Raw genomic sequence first — 21,110 nt, forward strand, 5'->3', positions numbered from 1 at the left:
GCTGATAGAGTGAAAACTTGAACCTGTCTTTTGCTCCTCTTTGGCTCCACCTAAATGCTACATTATATACTGTATTTTTTTTAATCATAAATATACCAAAGGATCTATTATTAATACAATTAAAACAAAATAAAATACAGTGAGACAGCCTCTATATATTTATTCAAATATTTGTTACATTTCCTCTATATAAATCACTTTGCTTGGCTCATGACTGGGTTTTTTGACATAATTAGAAGAAACTGTTTACCTTTTAGGGCATCAGTTAATTATACTTCAAGCTCACAAATTACAGTTGTTTTTCATTATCCACATATGGAACTGTAAAAGCAAAGCAAATGCTACTGTTATAACACAGCATTCCTCTCCAAAGTTTACAAAAGCAGGGTGAGCTAATGGAAAAAAGAACCACTAAATAAAGCACCAACTGGCCCGGTTTCTAGGCTTGTTTTTAACTTTTCCCCTTTTTTGGCCATTTCAGAAAAGATACTGTGATTTCTCCCACTTTATTTTTAACCAGACATGAAATAGCTAACAAGAACTCTTATCTTTTTCAAAGACATGTTGAAACATGTTGGTTCAGATTAATGAGATTTGCATCTTAAAAAAATTATTCCAGCTCTGTTGCTCTACTTCTTTGTAAATAAGCAGACAAACAAGAAACTTCAGTTTCTCTGTGCATGCTCATGCCCTTACTTGTTAGGGCCAGACACTAAATTTATACTACACTGAACATAGGGAAACACTATATAGCTGCAGATTATTAAATTCAGATTTTTTTAAAGACAGTGTTGTGGTCAGTAATACAGAACTTCTTATTATCATATTTTGCAGAATGATTTTCCTTCTACAAATTTAAACAGAATAAATGTATGCGAGCCTTTACAGGATGAATAAATGCTCAGTCCTTCTAACACCATCTATGTCTGATGGTTACTTGGTCTTAGCTGAATATGGGAATAATTTATTTGATTTCTGAGTCCAATTATATGTTCTGATGCAGAGCTAGTTTCTGAATTCCTTATAAAAACAATTACCTCTTGCTGTTCTTTAAAGAAAAAATTATGACTCATTTCTGTGGCTCCATCATCCCTGTTTAATTTAAGTAGATAACTTATGGTCTAATACCATGTAAGCATCACTGGCATATGAATCCAAATAAATATATAAATCGATTGGAATGCAGAGCTGCCTCAGCACAACTGAAGTGCTTTAAAATTATTAACAAGTCTTCAATGTTCTAATCAAATACAGATTATTTTCTTATATTGAAGTGGACTGAGCTTACAGTAGGACTGTAATTGCTTCTAAGAAAATGTATACATAAGGGTGTCCACCCTTCATTAGAATGTAAAAGGATAGCATTGTAGAATCACTCAGGTCCTGCCGATTCCTGAACTGATTCACAGAGAAGTAAAGGGTTGTTTTTTTCACCTAAGTTGAGGTCACAGTCCAAAATTCTTAGTATATCATTGGAGCAGATGACTCCCCTGAGGTTCCTTCCAACCCAAATTATTCTCCAATTCTGCACTTCTATCACAAAGTACTAAATTGCTTTGACAGCCCTTTCTCCTGAAGCCAAAAACTTGTTCTTATAATCCTATATGATGTGGAGGGAGGGCAGAAGGGAAAGGGGAGGGAGAGTATCAAAGTTAAACATGAGGTAATGCACTGTGGGATCTGGAACCACAACTGTGCAAACTCTGGGATCAGACAATTTATGCAGGATGCTGAAAGCTGACACAGCTGTGAGAGGTTTGCTGTAGATGCTGTCTGAGAGCAAAACTGATACAAAGACAAAAGACATGACACTGTAGGAAAACATGAAACACAGAACTCTGGATGATGAGTCTCCCTACAGATCTCATGGAAGAATCCAGTCTGAATTCTGGTTGGAACATAAGGAGATGCAAGGGCAGATATGGATTATTGGTATGCATGCTTTGTTGCTGAAGGATGTAATTTTTTTTTCCCAAGAGCATAGTAGGTTTTTTATATGATGTTGGCATCTTGGACCAGGTAGAGCAGTGTATACAAGGCAAGTTGAACTTAAAGACCACACTCAAATTTGCTGAGGTCACATTGCAGAGCCAGTCACCCTGGCACTGGACCCCATCCTTATGGGGATAAAATAGAGTAGATTTCAGAGGTACTGTGTAATTAATTCTGAAGGAGACTTTGTCCCAAGTCTCACGCGCATGAACTGCAGCTCCACAAAAGAGCAAAATTAAGGAAAACCGACCAAATCAAGTAAGATATATAGCAGCATGCTGGTTTATAATCTGCTTTGAAGAAAATTAGGCACTGTGAAGTACTGACGTTACTGCTGAGATTTCAGGAACAAAAAATATGTTACCAATAATCAGGAAGTATGAAATACTACAAATCATTATTTTCTGACAACCCAGCGATCAGAATTTATGCTTTTTTCTTGTTCAAGATGCTACAAAAAAAGCAGGCAGTTGGGCAGTAGGCAGGAGCACTCAGTCTTTTGAAGTCTTTTATTTTATTAAGGTTGTCAGTGAAACACTGAGATAACAGGAGAGTCCTATGAAGTGCTCAGTGCAGCATTTCTTTATGGTTCACTCAGACAATAGCAATGCCTAACCTGAGAGCACAGCTGCATTCTGATAGTCATGGTCCAGATGTATAATTAGGGAAAGACTGCAAGGGAAAAGGGAGAAAGATTCTAAGTGAGCAAAAAGATGAGGCAAACAGACTTGTCCAAGGTCACAGGGCACATCAGCACTGCAGACAAAACTCACATCTCCTGGCTCCCAATCCAAGAGTCACCCAGACAACAGAAGCATGAGACGAAAGACGTAGCTGAACTTTAGGCTGTGTGAATCCAGGGCTCACTGGGCTGCTCTAGCTCTCCTTCTCTGCTGCTCCATCATTAACAGCAAGCTCTGATCACTGACTTGTAACAAACAAATAACCTTGCTTCCGTGTCTGCAGCCATCACCATCACAACTTACTTTGCAATTCTCCTTCCCAAGCTTCCACTCAGCCTGGGCTGTTTGATGCCTGCTGCTTTTGTGAAGCTTTTGAAATGAATGCTTTAAAGCCTGTAAGAGCAGCTCAGGAAAAAAAGAAAAAAAAAAAGAAAAAAAAAAAAAAGACAGTTTTACATTTTTAAAAAGATGCTCTTATTCTCCTCACAGCTGAGTTTTGGTGGCAGCTTGTGAGCAGAATAGTAAGTGGGAGTTTTTGTTGTGTTTTTCCAGGCCAGTCTGTCTGGGCTGTGGAGATCCATACTTTTTCTCATTTGTATTTCACCTTGCGAAGTCACCTCCTCATCAGAGGCTGCCCCTGTGTGGACCAAAGAGAGGGGGATATGCTGAGCTCAACTGGGTGAGCCCGATTGTGCCACCTTCCCCAACTTTGGGGACAGAGAAGGCCCTGTATTTCTCCAGCTCCCTCTTCCCCTTCTCTAGTCCTTAGCCAGTCAAGAGTCTTTACAGCTTCCTGTACACACCAGTGCAAATGCTTCTATCAATGACCTGCACAGACTTTCTCCTGATGTGCTAGCTGTCCCTTAGGGAAGAATCAATTATACACCAACAAAAGAGTTCATATTGACTGATTCCAAACAGAACCCTTCCAGAAAAGTCAAAGTGGTCACATGCACCGAAAGGCATAATCCAACCCTCTGAAGAGCAAAACCAGCTCTTGGCTCTACAGCTGGGAACCCACCACTAGCCTGAGTTAACATAAACAAGTGGATTGGAAATTTCAAGCCTTTGTCACACCTATAGCAATGACACTGCAAATCAGATTAAATTTCTACTGTGAGCAAATGAGCACTGAAATAACAGATGCTTGATTTGTTGAGGCTTGTCAGTTCCCAGTCTTACCTTCTACAGGAGACCTATAGTATCAAATACCAAGATTATAGATCTAAATCACCCCAGTATGTTCCCTACACCTCTCAATTGCAATCAAAATGCTCTGGCTCCTTCTTCCATCTCAAGATCCCCCTCAGCCTTATGGCTACACCACCCATGCAGCCCCTGAGCAGTTGGCAAGGCAAAAGACATTGTGGACTGTAGCTGATCATGGCATCATAGAATTATAGAGTGGTTTGGGTCAGATGAGACCTTAAAGATTATTTAGTTCCAGCCCCTCTGTCAAGGGTAAGGATGCTACCCACTAAATTGTGTTGCTCAGGGCCTCATCCAACCTGGCCTGGAACACTTCCAGGGATGGGGCATCCACAACTTCTCTGGGCAACCTGTGCCAGTGCTCTACTACCCTCTTGAGTAAAGAAATTCTACCTAACGTCTACTGTAAATCTCTCCTCTTAGTTTAAAACCATTCCCTATGCCCTATGTCTATCTGCCAGTGTAAAATGTAATTTTCCTCTTTTTTACAAGCCCTCTTTAAGTACTGAAAGGCCACAATCAGGTCTGATAAGACCTATGTGCTACCTGGGCAGCCCACACACATATACAGCCTGGTCAGCTGGATGAACCCTTCTGCCAGAACAAGACACCAATTTGAAGGCCTCTTCACTGTTTTCAAAAACCTTGTCAGAAATACATATAGTCATTATAAATATACAATATCTTTGAGGCTCCTATTTCTTTGCCAAACTGGGCTGAAATGTCCAAGCAATTAAAACTGCTGAAAGAACTTGCAGAGAGATAGATGGACAGGGAGACAGGATGATCACATAAGCTTTTTTTCTGCCCTTGAGGAAAATATGTCAAAAAGAAAAAAGAAACCTACCAAAATGCATTGTTTGTACATATGAATTGTTATCAGACTTAATTAATTTTTCATTTCAGTTCTTTACTTTGTATGTGGATAAAACAACCAAAAAATAGTGATTTTATTAATTTTGATAAAAAATAATTGGCAGAAGATGATCTGTACAAATGTGTACAAAACTGTGAAAAATGCTACTGAACTATTAAAAATTATTTTTCTTCAATAATTTTTAGAAAGACTTAAACTTTCCTCATTTTGCATTCCAAGAATTTGACTGAGAACCTAACACTGCAGCTACACCGAGTGTATTTTCTAGTTTCTGCTTCTTCACTAAATTGGGAGAAAAAAACCCACAAAAATCCCAGCATCACACATTATAGACTAAAATATCTTGAAGGGAAATGATGAAGACTGTTGTTAAAGACATTGGACTTTGATCATCTTTAGAGACTGATAAAAAAGAAAATAAGATTACCTTGGAAAAAAATACATACAAAATCAGGCAGATTGTAAGGGTTCCAATGAAACACTACTCTTGGCAAGCTACACTGGAGAAAAAAAAAAGGGCAGTTCCTCTGTCCATAATGTGTATTTTTTTTAACATTTACAAATTATTTTTGACTTAGCCATGCAGGGAGCCTACTTTCAACCCTCAATTTGAAAATCATGGAGGCTTTATAAAGTCTTCCACCTGCATCTCTTTTTTGCATCACAGTTCTTTATCCTCTAAAGGATGAAAACCCTGGCATATAAAAACTTTGTTAAGCTGTCACTATCAATAGAGCAAAAAACAATAATGGTTGACAAAGAAGAAACAAATTGCATCTTCAAATAAGTTTCCTTCATGCTCTTGTTAAAAGCTATAACCTCTGATGTTAACTAAATTTAACCCATTCTGACCCTTGCATTGGCCCTTAACCTTTTCTTTATTCTGCTTCCTGTGGTTGCTGAAGAAAACTGGCCCAGTCATTGGAAAAGCGCTCTCTGTTGCACACAAAGCCCCAGCCTGGCTGCTAGTCTGTCAGGAGGGATAGAATAGACAGGGAGGTCAGCACCTGTGCTGAGAAGCAGGTGACAGGGAACTGCTTGGACCATTCTAGGGCAAGTTGTAATAGTTTCTACCCTTTAAATATTGCACTGTAGTTTCGGGTATTCAAGGCAGCGAAGTTCACATTTTCTTTGTGAATGCAGACTTTAAACAAATTAACCTATTGCTGTTCAACTGACTGTAAAATTAGTAGATTTACTGTTGCAAAAAAAAAAAAAAAAAAGGGAAAAAAAAAAGAAGAGAGCTTTCACTTCCACTTTAATAAGGTCACGGATGTGTCTTAGGCTGCCAACAAAAGCAGCTTTTAAAATCTTCGCAGCTGAACCCAACAACTTGCAAAGGCTGTAGAACAATGTCTTCAATGTACAGTGGAAACTCCTCTCCCTACAGTCAAGATGTGAAACTAGACAGTTAAAAAACTTTCTATACTGTGAACTTTTAACTCTAATTGCATCTCGCCCCAGGGACCCACAGGCTTGCTCTATGATTAACATTTTAACAAATTCAGTCAGCCTTGCTTTTCAGGGAGTAAAATTGGTTCTTTGCCTGGATTCAGTAATTCAGCCCAAGCAATTGGGCAGAGCATGCATCTTCAAAAGATTTGTTTTAATTCCCACAACAGGAGCAGATCTCAGAAATCAAACAAAACTTTATCTGTTTCAACTATATTTGTATATTCTGTGCAGGGCATCAGTTAGCAGGGACCATTTACCACTCACTACAACAAAATTTTGGGGTTTGCTTTAATTTTTTGCTATCTCTTGCTAGAATAAAAATAGAGAAGTGTGTGTAGGAAGCAACTTTCAAAAGATGTGGATGGAAAAGGAGTAAATGAGCTACTGCAGATCCAAAAATCTGGACCTACTACAAACCCAGAATTTCTGTGTCCTTTAAATACATGTTTACTCTGACGTGTTCTCTGCCATATGGCAATGCTCAGCTCAGCACAAGGGAGTTTTTCATCTGAGTTATGTGCAAACGTCTTTCATAAACACTAACGGGGAAAGGAACACTAAGGAGTGTAAAGGGGAGGCTACGGCCCCTCTCTGAACCAGAGGTCTGCAGAAACACACAGCCACGATTATAACCAGAAGGAATGTGGAGGGGGGCCATGCCAGCTGCCAGCAGGACTGGGGCGTGGGGAGAAGTAAGAGACTCCCTCGAAGTCTTCCCCAAAGCTTCCCTGCTGAAGGAGGGAATTATACAAAAAAAAACCAGGAAAACAGAGGTGCACAGGGTAAGCAGCCCTCCAGATGCTCAGTACTTCTGTAAGCACAAGTGTGCAGGAGACTAATCACAGATTTAGTAATAAGGGTGAAAAAACCTGCTGTCCCACCCACTGCAACTGCTTCATGTCCAAGTGTCCCAGGCATTGCATAAACCCAAAAACGTCAGTAACAAATTCCTGATGATCTTGTTTGGCACTTGAAATTTTTTTGACCAGCTGTGTGAGCACAGCTCCAGTTTAGGAAGAAGCAAGATATTCACTGTGGACCAAGGTCCAAGACCAGAGCCAGCAAGTAAGAGCTCCTTGCAGGTGTAAAGCACTTCAGCAGCTCACTTCCTGCTCCCACAAAATGAGTGATGAAATCTGAATGACAGTAAACCATAGCCTCAGGTCTCCAGGTGAACACACTGTCATCCAGCTAAGGGCATCCTCACTCTCTGCTGGGCATTACAAACTGCTCACTGTACCAAAAATGAATGGCTTTGGGGGAGGTTTTAAGTGAGGACTATGCTGGTGCTGGGCTGATGGTAAACTAGATGATCTGGAAGGTCTCTTCTGACTTGGATGATTATGAGATTCTTTGATTTTGAAACTAACCCCATAACACAGAAGGACTGAAACCAGTTTCCAGCATCCTCAGGAAATATTGACACCATCCCCCAGAGATCAGTTGTTAATGTGGAAGAAGTTTCTCAGTAGCATCTTGAGCCTCACAATAATTACTAAAATTAGTAACATCCACACTAGTAGATCATTGCACTGCTCATGTATGAGGACCAGAAATCTCTCCAAACACCCATTCTTTCCCCTTCTCATATACTTGCATTTAAAATTATCTGGGGAATGAAATGTCTATGGTTTGGCGCAAGGTCTGGCAGAACAGGCCTTAATATGGCACAAAAAAATAATAAAGTAAATACAACAACTTCGTAAGTACATATTAAAAAAAAAAAAAAAAAAAAAAAAAAAAAGAGGAAAAAGGCAGATGAAGATTTAGGAATTAAAAAGCAAATAAATGACCAAATGTATTGTCAGGGGTGGGCAGAAGATGATGTGCATCACGTAAAGTAGAAGGAAGAAAGTTATTATTAACTGCACTTATTATGATAGTGTCTTTCAAATAATTAAGACTGCAGTCTCGCTGTGGCAGGCACATATAAAAATATGGCCCCAGGACAATTACAGTGTAAACAGACATGAGACAAAGAACAAGAAGAAAGAGTACAATGAAACCCCAGAAAGATCAAGTTAATTGAGGACAAACAGCATCAGGAGACTGCACTATTTCTTGGCACACTATATTTAATTAGGAAGGCATGAAGTAAAACAAGCGTCGGGTTTAAACTTAACAGAATTAAACAATGGGAAGAGAGGAGGAATGCGAGTTGTATGCTCTGAAGTACCTTGCTTTCATGCAGGTAGTTTTTATCACAGTGAAGAGGATTATTAGCTTTATTGCTGCTACTAACACTGCTGAAAATTATGTGTCTTGTGGGGATGGTTCTCAGAGTGGCAATAGTCGCTAACTGCAACGGGGCTGCTGACACACTCTCTTCTAATGCATATTGCAGAGCTGCTGATGAAAAAAAATATCTCTCCAGGCCTCAGCTCTGCCAAAATTCCCCTTCATGCTTATTCAAATTCCACACTTGATTTCCAGACCATGAAAAGAGCAGTAAAAACCCTTTTTGTCTCATCTTTTCTTATTATGGAATATTTCACTCTCCACAACTGGATACTGTAGAATTTCAATAATTTATGTTTCAATGGCATCAAACTGAGATCCAGTTTTCTTAGGCATTCTGCTGATGTGATGGTAATCCCTGCTCCCAAAGAGCTTACAACTCGAAAGGTATAAAGCTTGAGTGAAATTTTTAAAAAGCACAAAAGAGCAGGATAGAAAAAATTCGGTTCTATTTGCATATAATAGGAGAAGCTACAGTTGTCATTCAGGCTCTTAACACAGCTCACCATCTACTTGGCTAATTCTGTCACTGGCATTTTTCCAAATTCATTACTGCTGGCGAGGACTTTTAATGAGGATAAGGTGATATGAATGAACTTCAGATTGTGAACTGATTTAGTAAAGTTTTCTGGATTTGCACATGAATACCACATGATGTCTTCTGTGAAAATGGAGAGCATGAAGCAATGACAGACCTTTTCTTACATATATGTACCACAATGGCAAAACAAAACCAGCAAGCACATGAAACTAAACCATTCCAAGACCATAGTTAAGAACAGAAACCTTTCAACCCAAACATATATAGGTTTTCACTGCATTTCTTCTTCCTGGACAGAAGAAAGGGAGAGGAAAGTAGGGATGAAAGAAGGGTCACTTAGCTGTGGCCTAAAGCATATAAGCTAAAAAGTTCTGATTGTTTTTAGACAAGAAGGACAGCTGCTTCCCATCTTCATTTTGTACTAAATTCTGAACACAAGCACAGTTTCAGTCTGAGTGCTGTTCCAGCCCCTGGCCGAAGGGCTAAAGAGCATCCCTCTGCAGACAGAACCCCTGGGCTCGGGAAAGAGGTGCTCAGCAAACTCCCGTGTGTTCGGTGCCTGACTGCCTGAGCGTGTTCCTTACAGCTGGGGACACCACACTGCACGGGAATTTCAGCTTCTCTTTCAAAGGTTTCTGTCTCCAAATTGGACGGAGGAGCTCGCAGAGCAGAGACAGAGCCTCTCCTACCAAAGAAGGTAACAAATCCAAGCATCCGAGACGCTTTCGGGCTGACTCACGCCTCTGCCGAGCCTCACACGCTGCTGAGCCCTGCAGCCCCAGCCCTGCCCCGCACACAGCCCGGCCCGCAGCCCCCGGGGGGACAGGGACTGTGGGACTGCTGTGGGGACACGGGCTGGGGCACTGCTGTGGGGACACGGGCTGGGGCACTGCTGTGGGGACACAGACTGGGGCACTGCTGTGGGGACACGGACTGTGGCACTGCTGTGGGGACATGGACTGGGGCACTGCTGTGGGGACACGGACTGTCACTGCTGTGGGGACATGGACTGTGTTAATGCTGTGGGGACACGGGCTGTGGCACTGCTGTGGGGACACGGGCCGGCGCAGGGCTGCCTCGGTCTCACAGGAAGGAGACGCACCCGCTGCAGCGAGTCCAGAGGAGGGACCCAAAGATGCTCTGAGGGCTGGAGCACCTCTCTCTCCTATGGAGACAGGCTGAGAGAGCTGGGGCTGCTCCGCCTGGAGAAGAGAAGGCTGCAGGGAGACCTCGCAGCAGCTTTCCAGTGCCTAAAGGGGGCCTGTAGGAAACACGGGAACGGACTTTCTGGCAGGGCCTGTAGCGACAGGACAAGGGGTTTATGGTTTTAAACTAAAAGAGGGTGGATCTAGACTAGCGGTAAGGAAGACGTTTTTACAGGGAATGTGGTGACAAACACTGTCACAGGTTGCCCAGAGGGGTGTGGGATGCCCCGTACCAGGAAACACTCAAAGTCAGGACACACAGAGCTCTGAGCAACCTGATCAAGTTGAAAACGTTCCTGCTCTCCCGCTTACTGCAGAAGGATTAGAGTAGATGAGCTTTAAAAATCCTTTCCAACCCAAACCCAAATTCTATGATTCTATGCCTCAACACACAGACAAAGCCCTTAGCCCCCACATAATCCCCGACCGGCAGCCCCAGGCGGCTCTGCGGGCCCTGTCCCGGCTGCGGCCCTCACACGGCCCTCACGGCCCTCATGGCGGCGGAGCGCAGCCCGGGCACGCCGGGCACCTACAGAGCCGTGCGGGGGAACGGCAGCTCCCGACACCGCGCCGGGCACGCCACGCGTGTGGGCCGGGAGATGCGGGAGCGCGCAGGGTCACCGGGGCCGCGCACAGGAACACGGTGACTCCTCTCGCGCCCCCACACCCACCGCGCGCGTTCACGGGCGGAGGCGCGCCCACCCCCACGGGCACGCGCGGGGCGGGGGCAAGAGGCGGAGGCGCGCCCGGAGGAAGAGGAAGAGGAGGAGCAGGAGGAAAAGGAAAGGGGAGAGGCGGGGCGTCCCGCGACTTCCCGGCGGCTCAGGCCGGTCCCTCGGCTGCCTCGGCGGGCCGGGGTCGGCAGGTAAGAGAGGATCAAAGCGGGGCGCGCACACGGGCACGCGCAGTGACCTCGGCGACGCGCACCGCCGGGAGCGCGGGCACGACAGGGCAGGGTGGCACAGCCGCGTACAGCCCTCCTGCCCCGGTTACGGGAGGGACGCCCAGGGGAAGCAGCCGCCCTCCCGCGGCGGCTCCTGCGGCTCCCGGTGTGCCCGGAGCTGCCCCTCCTTGGGGCTCCCGCCCAGCCCAGCCCGGCCCGCCTTGCCAGCACAGGCCTGACCCAAGTGCTCAGCGCCAAACACACGTATTGCCCTGTTACGCGAAGAAAATCCCTTCCTGAAAAAAGGGATTTTGCTTTCAGACAGCTACGGCTATGTTTATTAGGTTTAAATAGCATCAGAGAATGAACCACCAACACAATGCGTTTAGCAGAGCAAGATTTCCTTAAAACAAGCTGCTGTTCCATTGCTGAGATACTGTTACTTAGTTTTATTAATCAGCAGCTCTCAAAGGCAGGCCAGGCTCCTCTGAATGGAAGATAAATTTAATTATATCATTCAGTAATGGAGCAGTGATGCCGAGATTGCGGACCAAGTCTGCAATCCATGATCCAGTGCTGGTTTATGAAACCATTTTAAAAAATAAGGGCACTGTGGCTTTTATGTGGCTGCACTGATGATGCTCAAAGATACTTGGGTGTTGGCAGTGGGTGTTCAGTCATAGGGCTGTTGTCACAGCCAGACAAAAAGCTGTTTTCACAAGACTGGGCAGAGGCAGAGCCCAGGGCAGGAAGGGACAGTAGCTGGTTTTAGGCTGCTGTGGAAATGATGTTACTTCTGTGCCTTGTGGCTAGCTTGAGTTCTGGATCTAGCTGTAGCACACAGCTGTTATCAGACTGGCCTGTTCATGAACTCATCTGGCTCCTTCAAGCAGTTTGCATGGACATTTTCCCTACTGTTAAGGTATAAAGTCCATCCTGAGGTATCAAGTCCATGAAAAGGCTCCAGACTGTCCCCTTTTCAGACTAAGTTTATTCACAGGCAAGTAATTTTACTCGTTCCTGTGCCAATACTGCTTAAAATTATAAACAGCTTTTTATCCTTGCTGATGGTTTACACCTTTTCCATGTGTATGTATGCACATGCATGTTTACACATGTTATATATGTGTGTGTATATATGTGTATGCATGCATGTATTTATAGAGCAGAGTCACATTCTTTCCTGGGCAAAAGAGGTCTCACTCTTGTCAGCACCTCTGGTATGACACGTGTTTGGTTTCCTGCATCATCCTTGGCTTTTCTTGCAATTGCACCCTTTTGAACATAAAATAGGAAAAGTGCAGAAAATACAGTTTGCTCTTTATTTCCAAAGTTTTTTGCAGCTGTTAGAAAATGGATGATTTCTGAAGATCTGAACAAAATATAAATAATGGTCAGCTGCACCAGAATTGCCAGGGGGATTGAATGAACTGGGGAAGAATGGGCAAAAAAAAATCCAATGGATGGAATGTTTCAAAGATGAGTTTCAGTAGTCTTCAAGCACGGGTATATTTTGAAGCATGTTTGAAAGTTAATAGCTTCATGAGTAGTGTTAGGATAGATGCCTTCACCTATTTAGATTTAAATGTGAAAGTGAGGAGAAAGGAACCAGAAGTATTGGATCCTTTAAAGGAGTTCAGGCTCAGATTTTAAGATACTGAAGGTAACACCAACTCATACATTTTGCTTATTTGTCAGATCTTCTCTGGGTTAAAGCCCTTTGTTACTGTAAAATGACTGTTGATTGGTCATTCTGCATAGTAGTACCATGTATAATTTTAAAAGAGGAGTTATAAACACTAAGGTTTACTGAACTGGAGTCAAGTCTTTCTAATACAATGAGAAGAATCTGACTGATGAGGTAACTTGTTTTTTCTTCTTCCTCAGAATGACTGCCTTGTGCACAATTAAACATTTATGTCAAGCAACCAGAAATGAGAACAGATATGCAAAAAAGTTCTTTGGTACTCTTCTGACACAGACAGCACAAAAGTGGCTCTTTTCTCCATTCTGGATAGTGGTGCCTGACCCTAGGAAGTCAGCTGTGTTTGGGCTTACTCAAACATTTTGTACAGACAAAAAGCCTCACACACAAGCAAAAGGGAAAGCAGCATTTGGAAGTGTTGGGCGAAGAATTCCCTATCGTATTTTGCACGTAATCAACCAGGATGGGGAGAGCTTGGGAAACATGCATCGAGCAGAGGCACTCAGACTTATGGATGAACATGGCCTGAAACTAGTGCTGCTTCGTGAGAATGTAGAACCTCCAGTTTACAGACTAATGACTGGGCAGCAGATTCACGAAGAACAGCTTAAACGTGCAGAGAAGAAAAAAGCAAGTCCAAAGCCAGGTACGTGCACTGTAAACACTACAACACTGAGGACTTGGAAAAATGCTGCATTAAAAGTGGTTTCAACAGATTAAATCCTCTTACTTGTATTTGTGTAAATCCAAAGCAATGTCACTGCAGTCCACGCTATTAAGGATTTGCAGTGGTGAAAATAAAATTTTGGATTAGGGCAGTCTTCCACAGAGAAGCCTTCTATTGCCCTCTCAGGATTTGCTATTTTGGCATCTGCTGATTTTAAAAAAAAATACCTTTATTTGAGTGAATATAACTAGGCTCTGGTTCCATGAGACTCACTGAATTTCTGGTTTTTTACTAAGGCATAGAGTGACAGGCAGTTTTTACAAACTAAGGATCAGATACACCAATATAATTATATAGTCTGTCACCAGTAGTCATGAAACTCTCTTCCCCATTTGCTAACTCTGGAGCCCTTTCTTGTACAGAGTAAGAGAAATTTTTCCAGTATCTAACACTTTCCAGTTTTGTTTTTTTGTTTGTTTTTTTTGGTTTGTTTTTTTAAGACTGCCTGCTCCAGCAGTTTAATAAACTGAGTTTGGCAAAGGGGTTTTAGAAAAGGCATGTGGCCTTGTATCCTCTCTTATCCTCAGGGTAATGAAGATAGCTGTGCTTTGGGTAGAGTTCTGATTTTAGAGGAGAGCATTATTGTGGTAGTGAGTTGTTATGTTCAAGAAACCACAAAAATATTATTCACATGGTGACTACTTTAGAGAAACTTTGAGAGAGTGTAGATCGTTCAAATATATTACAAGGCATAATAACCGGTACTTCCAGTTGAATATTGCACTTGACCATTGAATAAAATGGGCTTGAGATGAAGAGCTGTCTAACGTCAAAGCTTTTACCTTCAGCTGTCCTACGTGCAGAACACAGGAATTTGCACACTGAGTCTTTAATTCCAGATCCAATGCTTACCTGTTTGTTAGACCTACATTGTGGATCGTATGAACAAGACTGTAATTAAAAATACCTTAAGCCTTCTGACCCTGAAGAGATTTCCCTGTGTGCCTCAAACATGCAGTCTCCCAGTTATGGCAGTGAGTGTGAGAGCATCAAGTAGCCACCCTCAGGTGAGAGTGGTGCATGCTGAGACAATGAGATCATTGCTCTGAGAATGCTCTGAGAAAGCAGCATGGGAGAAGGGAGTCAAGCAGACAAAGCACCATAAGCTGATGAAAGAGACCAACAAGTACAGGTTTGTCCAATGTTAAGCCAACAGTTTCAGTTCTGTTTTAAACAGGGGTGGTTCAGAAGGAGTTATCATTTTCTTCAGCTATTGCCAAGAATGACTTAGAGACCAAGATTAAACAGATAGCGCTGTGGATTGAAAAGAAATACCACGTTAAAGTTACCGTCCGGCAAGCCAAAGGCAGCAGTACAGACATGGTAAGTGCACTCCTGACAGATGGGCCAGTCGATGAATGTCATTAAATAGCTGCAGCTGTATTGACCTTCACTATTGGGTACTGCCAAGATTTTTAGTATCTCAATGAAGATCTAGGTCCCGACCAAGTAATGGTTGCCTGCTTTAAGCTGCTCCTGTTCAAACAGGTGTAGAAAAGTAGTCCCAGAGAGACAGTAGAAATACCATGCTTCCTTAAGAAGCATGGGCAGCAGTCTAAGCAGTTCCTACTCCTGTGCAGCATCACTTCATTAATGGGGCCTGTGAAATTTTCTGATCTGTGGTTTTAGCCAGCTCACCCACTAAAAACTAACAGCACGGTTTAAAAAGTTTTGTCTGTACTTTAGCTGGATTACGTCATCAGCAGTTCTCCTGGAGCTGCATTTAAGCAACTTTGGCTAAGGTTAGTTGTCCATTCCTACATGAAAAACTATTGGAATGGTGTTCCAAGATTAGCAAAGTGAACATCTGTAAAAATGTTAAGAAGCTGATGGCAACTTCCCAGTATAATTGCAGGGCCTTTGAGACTTCACTGTCATTCACAAAAATGGATTTTTTATAAATATTCTGTGCAACTTCTTTTTTTCCTCCTCATAATGTCTGTAGTGAATTAGGTGTTGATGATTGGCTCAACTAAATTGCTGGGGAAAATGGTGATAGCACTTGATCCAAAAACTTGAAACTTTTTATAGGAAGTTAAATTCACAGGGATTTAACTTACTAACGGATCACAGGAAGAACTGACAATAGGAGGGAACTGAACACTTCATGACACAGTCCTGATTTACACCGTCCATAAATTTAAAGGCTTAATAATGAGGTTAGGAATTCAGTGTGTTACCTGAATGCACTGTTACCACTCAGTTCAACGCTACCAGGTCCTGCTAACCTTAGAACAATACTCCCTCTTAAGAAAAAAGCCTCATATAATAATATATCTGAATCTAGAGGAAGAGGAGGGTGGAGAGGAGTCAGATGCAGCCCACTTTCAGACACTCTTGAAGAGCAAAACACCGTGAGTCAGCAGTCCAGCCTAAATGTCAGAAAATGGCTGAATCCCCCTCTAATGACTTGCTTAAACCTGCTTATGAGTAAAGAATGGTTAGGAAATACAAGCTGAAGTGCTCAAACTAGGACTAGCAACTAGCTTGTTTCAGCTAATAGTTAAACTAAGCAGATCATGTTATTACAGAGCAGCTTGAAATATTTTTCTACCTGTATTTGTGCATTCATTTAGTTCCATTTCTCTCCTCCTTTTTAGTTCACGCTTTTTGATCAAATTTTGGAGACTGTGTCTGAGAAAGCCACTTATCTTTCCAAGCCAAAAGTTGCTAGAGAAGGAGTGAGTACCTGTGTTTTGAGGCACATGTCTGACAAAGAGTTGAAAGAACACCAGAAGATGGAAATGAAAAAAAACAATATAGTAAAGAAAGATGAAAACAAAGATCTAAAGTCAAATGAGTTGCATCAGTGACTTTCTGAAGCGGTGTAAACAATATATATTTATTTTAAAAATAAAATTTAAAAAAAATTAACTTTAGATAAAGTTATTGTTGAGTTTTGCACTGATCATTCCGTGAAGAACACTGTCTTGGTTAACCCTTTGCTACAGAGTCCGAATTTCAATGGCGGGTATTCCATTTTCCACAAGCTTATCCACGGTCTTGCTTTCCATCACCACCTCATCCTTTCCTGGCTGCTTTTTAGGAGGAATGTAGCCACTGAGACGAGAGGCTAAGCTCCTCTTGGGACGAGAACGCTTTGCCTGGCAGAAATCAATCCAGAATTAGTAAACTTAATGAATCTGTGGAGCAGAGTACTGTTGTGGTGGGGAGAAAAGAAATCAATGTACAGGCCAGGACTGCATTAGCTAAAGGAGCTTCATAAATTAAGAATCTTACAATTTACCTAGATACTTAATCTGTTTTCCTGCTTGAAGTCACATTCTAAAACAGGTAACATTTACCCTCCTCTGCAGTGACATGGTAGGGGTGAGAAGACTTTTCCAGAAGTGTAACTTACTTTCAAGTTCAGTTTTCTCTTTTCAGGATCATGTACAACTGCATGCCTTTCTAGGCTCTGCTACAGTTACAAAGAGCAGGGGGAAAAAAAAGAATTCAGTTTATAATTTCAGATAATGGGATTCAGACAATAACAGTTAAAAAAAACACATACCTTCATTGCAAATACTTTTCCACAGCCTGGATAATCACAAGAGAAAGGTTTTTTCTCCTCATGAAAAGAGAGGATATGGCTTTGAAGGTTAAATAAAGTTGTGTAAGTTCTTCCACATCCTTCTCTGGGGCAGCGGTAGACTTCCCTCTCCACAGCATGTGTCTTTTGATGCTGCTTGAGGTAATCCTTCCGTTTAAAAGTTTTGTTACATTCACTGCAGACAACTGGCTCTAAGTGGGAGAAAGAAAGGCAGAGTATAAATTAACAATTTCTTACAGAAGCTCAGAGTCAAAGCCCAGTGGTCTATTAGAACAATGCTAAAATCAACATGAAATGCAAGGAACTTAGATACTTCAGAAGGATCATGCAGTATGAATTACCCAGCTCTGAAATCCTACAAAAAACAAATTTTTGTTAACTGATTCACAATGTTAAGTTAGTATATTGAGCAGCATTTTCATCAAAGGTCTAGCTGGAGTGACAGCCACTTTATTGGTAAAGTTAGTAGACAAGTTTGGTGACACTGACAATTGATGAAATTAATACAGCGAGGACTCCTCTTCAGATTAGCAGTTGTTTTCCTATTTGTATCATAAGTTTATGAAAGCATTTGGAATTTACCTGTATGACTGACTTTATTATGTTTCAGAAACTCTGTCCAAGTTTTTCCAATATATGAGCAGTTTTCCTTCTTGCATGCATAGCCTGTTAGGACAGATGTTTACAATCACAAAGGGTCTGGCAAACAGTCCAGTTTTACAAGGGGGAACTCCACTTCCAGCATTTGAAAATTAAAAGCCAGTTATTCCCTGTCTCCTCCCATACTGCACAGGAATAGGATAAGAGACCCTGAACAATCAACACAAATTAGAACAAGAAAAAATCGTAACAGTCCGAGGTAAGAAACCTTGTATATCACTGACACTGGTTGTCCAGAGAGGTTGTGGAAACCCTAGCCCTGGAAACATTCAACACCGCTGGATGCGGTCCTCAACCACCTGGTCTAACTGGCCCAGCCTTGAGCAGGGAGCTGGACCAGATGACCTCCAGAGATCCTTTCTGACTTAAATGATTTTATGAAACTCTCCTTGCTTCAGTAAAGCTACTTCCTCCCAGCCATACACTTTCTCTCAAATGGATGAAAATAACTAGTAATATATACTACTTCTATATAAATATTTGTCCTGCATATTAAAAATAAATACTGACCATAGAGTAATATTCCAGAGTCTAAAGAAGTTCTACCATTCTGTCAAGCAGGCAGGAACCACAGGAAGTCAACAGTATTTAAATCCTAGGACTGGAATGCTCAAAAACTTATGAACAAGTCATTGTCTTAAAAAAAGGGAATCACAGTACAAATCACAGCCTTCTGGGTACTTTTCCTAGTCTGTTGGGTTTGTTTGGTTTGGTTTTGGTTTTTTCCTATCACTGACAGCTGGTTATCTGTCAGTGAAAGAACAGATAGGAGGGCAGCAGGATTAGCTCAAACATACATGGCCACATCACGATGATTTCACTTCAAAGCCTCTCACACAGGTTCATTAATAACTAAAAATACACGTGGTTCTGCCAGGGCTCCATAGGAAATTTGCGGCAGAATTGGCAACTGATCCTGAGCTCTGGACATCTAAGCTAATGCCTTCATCATCAGTCCATCTCCAAAAGATGGATTATTTGCAAGGAAGAACCTCAGGAGAAGAAATAACTGAAGGAATCCTGAGCTCTGCTTAGACTGCCACAAATACACCATAACTGAACACTGCAATGCCCCACAGTTATATCCAATTCTGCTATTCCAAACAGGTGTTCTTGTCTTGTCTGGATCACTAGGCCCAGAACACTTTCAGATCTGTCATGCATCCGTGCATCCTCTGCACTGGAAGCAGTCCTTTTTCCTTTGCTGAAACATAACTTAAAAAGAAAAAAACAGTTTTACCTTCATGTATCTTCTCGTGCCGCTTTAGTCGAGTTGGAGTAGAGAAACACTTTCCACATCCTTCTTTATTACATCTACAAAACAGCAGTGGTTTCATTTCTTTCACCATATCTACCTACTTTTTTGTTACATCAAGAACAATTAAAATGAACAAAATAATCCAAGTTTCCCTTTGCCTACGGATCTGTGTGTGTCCCCCACCTTGTAAAAGTAAATTCCATAATAGTTTTTTAATAGATTTGGATGACTTTGAGAGTTAGAACCATAGTATGATTTCCAAATATACAGCAAGCTGAGCTTTAGCTGAAGAGTCAAGCCTTGTATCATCCCTACCCAGCAGTCTCTTCAAACATAAAAGGACAGAAAGAGGAAGGTTTAGGTGGCTTGTACAGAACCAGCAGAGCACTGACATTTTTCTCTGTCATCCAACCACAGTAGTGCATTTCACTTAAGTGGAATGAACACTCATGTTAAGTGTGACCCACCCGTAAAAAAGACAAGACTGAACTTTGCTTTTAGCAGATCTATAGTGATGTGTTACCCAAATGGAGTTGCAATGCACAGCTTCCAAGATTAGTGTCCAAGTCTTTCCCCTTTTCCTAGGTACTACTCACATCAATGTCAGCCAAGTTACTCCTTCTTACTGGGAAATAAAGGCAGCTGCATTTTTCATTACTGTGCAAGCTCTTATGCTTGTATTTCAAACTACGAACTAAAAACTGGGGGTGGGAGGGTATTGTGTTATTTTTTTATAAAACTGGAATGCTGAAGTTACAGAGCACCAAAATTGTTGCTCTAAACAGATCACTGAGCAAAGGATTAGTACAAGAACATACTTGTAGACCTGACTACACTGATTTTTTTTTACTGCCACATCAATAAAAAGGCTGAGAAAATGCATCTGTTTTCATTTACAGGGTTTAAGTCTTAAAGTTCAGTATTTAAATTATCCACATACTTGAAGGGAGGTTCATTGGTGTGGTGACACTGATGAACTTTAAGTTGTTGATGCTTCTTGAAAGACTTGTTACAGCCTTCAAAGTCACACTATTGAGGAAATTAAGTTATCATTAGAGGCCAAATAATGACAATTCAGTTCACGTGCTTTGCTGAAATCTCAGTCATGGTATTTGAACTTATACAAGTACCACATAATAACAAGTTGAAGTATCTCACCAGATACACGAGGAGCTTGTTTAGCCTCCACTGTACAGTACAAAGGTAATTACTCACCACATATTGCTTTGGCTGATTTTGATGTTTGCGCTCAAAGTGCTTCTTCATGTTTGATTTTGTTCCAAATTTCTCATTGCACCCATCAGCTGTGCACCTGCAAATGAACTGCATTTCTTATTACTGCTGTCAGTGACTTGTTCACCAGGCAGATACAGAAACCCCTGTACAAGAACAACACACAGAAAATTTACTGAAACTCAAATACAGAAGTTTGCTTTGAAGACACTAAAAGCCAGAGGCTAAGTCAGCCTTTTAATAATGTGTTCCTGGGGGAGATCTGCCCATTTCTTTAAGCACATTAAAGTTACAAATCACTGCCAGAACAAGGGGTTTGATCCCACCCCGTGTGCACACTGTTATGGTAGTGCCCGTGACACCAAAGGTATGCACGTCACAACTTCCTTTCCTTAAGAACAACCGCACTTCAGCTTAAGAGTAAAAACCTGGGCCTCACTCGAACGGCTTTTCCCCTGTGTGCGTGAGGAGGTGTCGGGCGCGGTGGAAGTCCCTCGTGAACCCTTTTCCGCAGCCTTCATAATCGCAAACATACGGCCTCTGAAAGAGAAGAGCTGTTCCAGGGGCAAACCCACGCCCTCAGGGGCTCGGCCGCCCCGGGCAGGCCGCCGTCAGCCACAACCCGCGGCCCCCGCCGTGTTCCGGCAGGCCCGGGGAGGGGAAGCGGCCTGCCCGGTCCCCGCGGGCTCCCAGCGCGGCGCCCACGCCCCGGCCACACACAGAGCCCTCCCTCTCGGCTCACCTCGCCCGTGTGGCGGCAGAGGTGGGCGGACAGCCGCCAGGCCTTGTTGAAGGTGGCGTCGCAGCCGGGGAAGGAGCAGATGTACGGGCGGACGGTGAGGGCGCCCGCGCCGCCGCTCCCGCCGCTGTCCCCCTGCGCGCCCGCCATGC

General features: G+C 42.5%; 2 protein-coding genes across 2 annotated transcripts; one reads left to right on the plus strand and one right to left on the minus strand.

Annotated features, from left to right (window-relative positions):
* Positions 1–10,957: 10,957 nt before the first annotated feature.
* MTIF3 (mitochondrial translational initiation factor 3) lies at positions 10,958–16,374 on the plus strand. Its single transcript, XM_083854420.1, has 4 exons — positions 10,958–11,065; positions 12,971–13,434; positions 14,693–14,838; positions 16,116–16,374. Exons 2-4 carry the CDS (start codon positions 12,972–12,974, stop codon positions 16,326–16,328), a joined length of 822 nt encoding a protein of 273 aa, XP_083710546.1. The 5' UTR covers positions 10,958–11,065; position 12,971; the 3' UTR covers positions 16,329–16,374.
* On the minus strand, positions 16,347–21,108 carry GTF3A (general transcription factor IIIA; the record flags this gene model as incomplete). Its single annotated transcript, XM_083854419.1, has 9 exons — positions 16,347–16,619; positions 16,877–16,936; positions 17,030–17,259; positions 17,651–17,734; positions 18,969–19,042; positions 19,927–20,015; positions 20,202–20,298; positions 20,659–20,759; positions 20,962–21,108. The coding sequence occupies 9 exons, from the start codon at positions 21,106–21,108 to the stop codon at positions 16,461–16,463; spliced, it is 1,041 nt and encodes a 346-aa protein (XP_083710545.1). The 3' UTR covers positions 16,347–16,460.
* Positions 21,109–21,110: the final 2 nt, after the last annotated feature.

Source organism: Zosterops lateralis (genome assembly GCF_965231275.1).
Source record: "Zosterops lateralis genome assembly, chromosome: 2".
NCBI classification, from domain to species: Eukaryota; Metazoa; Chordata; class Aves; order Passeriformes; family Zosteropidae; genus Zosterops; species Zosterops lateralis.

Bases quoted from the DNA above. Each gene is read 5' to 3' on its own strand.
- MTIF3 (XM_083854420.1), top strand. From the start codon at position 12,972: ATGACTGCCTTGTGCACAATTAAACATTTATGTCAAGCAACCAGAAAT. The intron at 13,435-14,692 runs GTACGTGCACTG...TGTTTTAAACAG, and splicing joins AAAAGCAAGTCCAAAGCCAG to GGGTGGTTCAGAAGGAGTTA. The intron at 14,839-16,115 runs GTAAGTGCACTC...CCTCCTTTTTAG, and splicing joins AAGGCAGCAGTACAGACATG to TTCACGCTTTTTGATCAAAT.